A 6,120-nucleotide genomic window follows, 5' to 3' on the forward strand; every position below is an offset into this window, starting at 1 on the left:
CGGCACCGCACGCATCGACTGGCGTGACCGATCCAGCTCAGACGGTGCCGGCGAACGCGACCAGGTGAGCCCGGCCTCCCCTGGCGCGCGACCAACCCTAACAGAATGGGCCCACACCCACGCGAGCCGGATCACGCAGGAGCACACATCTGGCCGGCTGACGCAATAGAACGGCCCCTACGCCTAACCAAACGTGCTAATAGGCCCGTGTATCGCGACCGGACCAGCCTGACGCGGGGCGAGGACACCGACAGGCGGGTCCGTCGCGCGTGAGAGAGCGTGTGAAAAGGCCGTCTCGTCGCACCCGGTGCCATCGAATGATTGTGGCCTCGGGCTCGCCCCCGCGGTCCACCCGTCATGATCGTCGAGCTGGGTCGCCTGGGCGTGCGCTGTCCGGACAGATCAAACGGTGCATAGAGCCCACGAGAGGCCGCATCTTGAGTACGCCAAGTCTTGGAAAAATTTCATCTTAAGTAAGGGTCATGGTAAACATGGCCATTCTTCGGTTGTCGGTGGGTCCTTGGCCCGACCCATGACTAGCAGGCCGACGTGGTGAGTACCCCTCAACCCAGGACAACATCAAGCATGTGGTGTGGGACTTCATGCCGTGCCGAAGCATGCGGTCGGCCGTCCAGATGCGACGTGGCATAGCAAGCCAGATGTGGAGCTTGCACTTGGCCCGCGCCCAAGTCTTCCAGACAAGCTTGCTGCATGGGAAGAACTCCAACACAGCAAAGAAAACGGCATATGCAGAGCTGGCAGTGTACGCGCCTGCCGCAATCCATTTCCAAACGGCCCGATCGGGGACGTTGTAGTTGAGCTCAATATCCTGAAGGCGATCCAGAAGGTGCAGGAATTGCGCAATCACACGCACAGAGAGCGTGCCAGGGATGTCTCTAGCCACACACGGTGCGTGCCAGGGATGTCTCTAGCCACACACGGTTCAACAGTGCATCAGCAACAGTACAAGAGGAACGCGCACGGGCGTCCACTGCACTGGCAAGGTCCGGCGCGATCGAGCGGATGGGGAGGGCGGGGATCTAAAGGGATTTGGTTAATCCCTCTTTTTCACTCAATTCCCTCAATTCCCCACTAATCCTTCCCCTTCTCATAAACCCCTCTATTTGGTTAAACCTTCTACAACAGCAGCAGCAAAGCAAGCGTTCAGTTTCATGGGTGCCTTGGGGGGTTTTCTGTACCACATGAATTGAGGGGGATTTGTGGGGATCGGACTTACATATCAAATGGGCTGACAAGGATTTCTGAAGATTTTGAACCCTGTGAGGATATTCCTCTCCAAACCTCCGCAAACCTCCTCCACCAAACTAAGGCCTAAAGGGTTGAGCGGCCGTTGCCAACAGCGACTCGAATGGATGAATCGAAGAGCACCTGGACCTCGGGCTCAGCGACCTCCTGCATCTGCAAGCCAGCCCAGCATGGGTCGCCGATCCGTAGTTGCCACAGCCATAGAGTATGAAAGCAAACCCCAAGAGCTTGAGATTGAGGCCGCCGTATTCCACCGGGCGGCGGAGTTGCTCCCATGCAACGAGGACGAGGTAGTTCCCCCCTTTTGATCGCGTCGGCGTCGGCGCCCTTCCAGAAGAAGGCGCCAATGCGCTTCTCAAGCGCGAGCAGCAGCCATGCTGGAAGTTGCATCGCTATGGCATGATACACCGGAATCGAGGTGAGCACTGATTTGACTGGCAGGTGGCCAGAAACAAGAATGACTGCAGAAGATTAAGCTGATATATAATCTTATCAATGCAAATCGCACACAGATAACTTAGAATAAAGTTAACCGGAAAGGTTGGGAAGAACACAACAGGGTACACACAAGGCCAATTCTGCAACTAAAATTTTGGGCAGTTGGCCGGAAGCTGCAGTGACTTTGTTCACTGCGGCGGTACAAATCCCTAAACTACCTGGTGGTGTAGCATTCCACCAAAGACGAGGCGCAAGAACAAGGTTCAATTTTGCAGCACAGGCGCAGCAGAGCACCGATCAGACCATGTATGTCATCCCCACACGCATGATGTTCGAGTGAGGCATCTTCAAGGTTGCGGTGCCACCCCTGCAGTTCCTCCTCAGGAAAGCGTAGAAATAGTTGATGATGAACTTCTTCGTGAAGAATGATTGCTTCCTCGCCCTCACATCGCCATGTGCTAAGAGATATGTGAACCCAGATGCCATGGCTTCCCTCAGTGCCGCGAGCTCGTACTCTAAGCTGGGGTCTTCTTCTGCGGACATGGAGCTAGAGGGGAGCAAAGGAACGCTGCCTTCCATGCCCAACATTCGACTGTCATCGCCCGGTCTCTGATCAGAAAGCAGTGGAGTGTGCAGATCCTCAGCAGCAGTAGCAGGAGATGATGGAACGATCTCGGACACTTCAGACACATCATCACGCTCTGCCTCCATTGTGCTCACCTCGAGCGCGAGTTCCTGGGCCTCCCTCCTCAGAAATCTCTCTAGGCTTTCAACCAAGAGATGCTCAAATGAGCCATGGTCCTCTTTCCTGACATCCTTGTAGCCATACCGTGCAACACAACGGAACATGTGGTAGTCCTTCTGGCCAACCCTTCTGAACAAGAACCTTTCTTCAAGCGGCACATATGGGACAGGAACATATTTGATGCAAACAAAAACGATCGTGGAGTGCATTGCTGGCAGTGTGATCAACAGATGACCAAAGATCGATGGGATTCCCTGGACCAGCTCATTGTACACAAGTCCAATGCCTGGAACTCTTACTGTGCCAAGTGTTGATCCCAGGTCAAGAATAAAGTCCAGGGATATCTTCCCACGCATCTCACTCTGGTATTTCAACACGCTTCCATAGTTCCATGTATACATTATGCAGAGAAACAATGATGAGAAAGCAAGTGGTAACCATCCTCCTTCTAGCAGCTTTGACATGACGGCAGTTAAGTAAATGAACTCCATTGCACCAAAAAATATAGGGAAGCACAAAACAAGATACAGATTGGTTTGCCATATAAGAAGCATCACCAAGGTTACCAGTGCAGTACTGACCATCATGACTCCAACTTCAGCAATGCCTGGATTTTTTTTAGAGAATCGTGTCAGAAACAAATCAGATAGTTGCTTTGCTGAAGATAAATAATATCATATGCAGTGTTCATCATGAAATGGAGAAGTAACTGGCCATCAGCTGATTGTTATGCAACATAATCTGTTATAGCCATGCCAAAAAGCTGAACATTATTGCCACAATAGTTTATCAAAGATACGTATTCTAGATGCTAAAACAAGAAAGATATTGTTGTAAATTCCTTAAAAACGAAAACACTGACCATATGCATTGGCAATATCGTTCGTACTCCTGAAAGTGGCCACGATGATGATGCACATGATCATGAGAAACCAATTCATCACAGGTATGTAAATCTGACCCATGACTTTCTTGGAGGTATGGATTATTTTGATCCTAGGAAAGCAACCAAGTGCCATAGCCTGCTTTATGCAAGAGAAGGTTGCAGATATCATAGCTTGGCTGGCAATCATAGCAGCAAGTGTAGCAATCACAAATACTGGCCAGAACAGAACTTCTGTTTTGCAAATAGAAAAAAAAACACTTAAATGAGGGAACATCAAATGGATAATTATTTACAGTGGTAATAACCTAGACGGTCTGATATATCTATGCCATCCGAGCAGCTTACCTGGTACAGAATCATAAAATATCCTTTCTACGGCAAGTGGATGCTTCATCAAATATGCAGCTTGGCCCATGTATGCAATAAGCAGGCAAGGGAATACCACAGCAGTGAATGCTAGCTGGAAGAAACAAAAGGAAAGGTCAATTTAGCTCTGATAAAAAGTGATTCACAAATTTGAAATATATCACACGGTAAAATCAGGAAAAGGCGTATCTCAGTTGACTAGTCAATGTCTTAACCTGTATTGATTTGACAGTGAAATGGCCCAGATCAGCAAACATTGCTTCAGCTCCTACAATTGCAACAAGAAATGAGTCTTGGGCTCTTGGCCATATGCAGCAGAATAACTTTCAGTCGTAGGATTTATGACTGGTAAAATCGATGACCAATCAGCCCTTATGATTCACTCAGCATAAATTTCGAGTTGCATTTGTTAGTAGTGCAACAAGTGAAGCACTGCCATCCAAATTATGTCAGATAATATCATGACATCCAGAATACTACAGTATGGGGACAGGCAGAAAAGGATAATTTTCATCCCTTGTAATACTCTTATAGTATCTATGTAACAGTTTTGGTACTGCTAAATATAAGAATGCCAAAAACATCACAAGACACAGTGTGAATGTAAATTCTGTAATATTGGCGCTGGCTATTTTAACGGATACAAGAAAAAAAAAACTAGATTAAGAAACCAGACAATGCTGGAGTAAGAGGTACCTGTGATGCACAAGACACAACCACCAAGAGCTGACCATGCCTTTATGCCGTTCATCTTGAAAAAATAATAGATGTACATTGGATTGAGAGCTCTCACTACTGACGTGTCATACTTAATTATGTTGTATATTCCAATGGAGCCCAAATTAAGAAACCACAAAGCCAAAACAGGAGCGAACATGATTCCAACTTTGCCAGTTCCAAAGCTCTGGACACTGAATAATAGCACAAGAACTAGGATTGAAATAATTACAACAGCATCTGCAAAAAAAGATGAAGCAAGGAGATACTTATGTTCTTGTGGCTTTGGAAAGTAGGATTATATGAAAAAATGGTTTAATATGTCGGCGATGATATTCATGAAGGGCATAACAAATACCAAACCTGCATCAAATCCAGCAACTTGACCCTGGAGACCACTGACAGCAGACATAACTGAACATAACAAAAACAAGAGACGAGGGTCAGCGATTATGCAGTTTCGAGGTGAATAGCCAATTCATTTCAGAATCTCTGTTGGTAGAAGAAATAAGGAAAAAAGGGTGTGGACATGAAGCACCTGACATTGACGGAGTGAGGATGCCATCTCCAATCACCATGGAAGTCCCCATCAGAACCAAGAAGAGGAGAATATTTTTGTAGAGTGGCTTCTTTTCTAGGTAGTCTTTGACAAGCAGAGCACGTTCAAGCTCAGGAGTAGGTAACTTAAGCCTAAAACTAGAAATATTTTCATCCACACGCTGCTGATTCGGTAACAGGCTGACTTTTGCATACCTGCAAATCAACGAATATAATGCAAACGTGCCCCCTGCAAACGATGAGATGATACAGTCAGTAAGCCAAACCAATCTGGACAGGAGCCTACACAACTGACGGTCTACAAGCATTATGTACCGAACCAGTTTTGCATCTTACCTTCGCCATTGTCATTGGCTTTCAGGACTATGAATACGTATTTCGCAAAAGGGATCAACGCTATCGTGTACATGACCAGCGAAAGCGCTCCAAGGATCTCCACCTCTGACTTGATGGGGACCTTGCTGAACACATCGCTGAAGACATAGAGAGGGCTCGTACCCATGTCACCATAAACAACTCCGAGGGTTTGAAATGCCATTGCGACGGTGCCCATCAACGATATATCCTGGTGCAAGGTGCAGCTAAGAGGGGTCAAGCACCGCTTCCATTGCTAGTACATGTGGTAGAAAAATACCCGACTCGTCTAGAAAAAAAGACTAGCGCATGTTTTCAGAGTCAGGCACGCAGATACTAGTTGATATATGAAATGCCCAACCAAAATGGCAGCAAAAGCACAGGTTCATCAGGGCTACGACCTCAGTAAACCTCGGACGATCGATCCGTGTATCGTTATGATGCTTTCGCCTATTGAGAAATGGTCAAAGGTCGCGTCGTTTTATACTGAAACAATTCCGACTCGCTACGCTAAGTCGCCAGCGCCGATCAAAACGTCCCCAAATCAGCGGATCGTCAGGGCGACGAACCTGGGCGCTGTGGCCATGCGCGCCGCGCACGTTCATGGCCTCGACGTCGAGGGAGTCGGCCCTCTTGGGCCGCTTCCCCAGCCTCCGGCGAAACGCGGAGGAGCTCCTCCGCGAGAGCAGGGCCCCTCCCGTGGCGCAGAGGACCTCGGCCTCGTCGGCGGCCGAGAGGGCCCAGGGCTCCTGCTCGGCCCCGAGCGCCCAGTGCGGGGCCTCGCGCCGGC

At 48.5% G+C, this 6,120-nt stretch overlaps 1 protein-coding gene across 1 annotated transcript; it reads right to left on the reverse strand.

Annotated features, from left to right (window-relative positions):
- Positions 1–1,724: 1,724 nt before the first annotated feature.
- LOC125529190 (potassium transporter 23) lies at positions 1,725–6,082 on the reverse strand (the record flags this gene model as incomplete). The annotated part of the gene is given in 9 exon segments (XM_048693602.1): positions 1,725–3,056; positions 3,312–3,566; positions 3,681–3,795; positions 3,917–3,969; positions 4,398–4,658; positions 4,782–4,832; positions 4,957–5,205; positions 5,313–5,541; positions 5,900–6,082. Coding segments are annotated over 9 exon segments (2,451 nt in total), but the record flags the coding sequence as incomplete, so codon positions are not given.
- Positions 6,083–6,120: the final 38 nt, after the last annotated feature.

Source organism: Triticum urartu, unplaced genomic scaffold (assembly GCF_003073215.2).
Source record: "Triticum urartu cultivar G1812 unplaced genomic scaffold, Tu2.1 TuUngrouped_contig_5416, whole genome shotgun sequence".
Taxonomy (NCBI): Eukaryota; Viridiplantae; Streptophyta; class Magnoliopsida; order Poales; family Poaceae; genus Triticum; species Triticum urartu.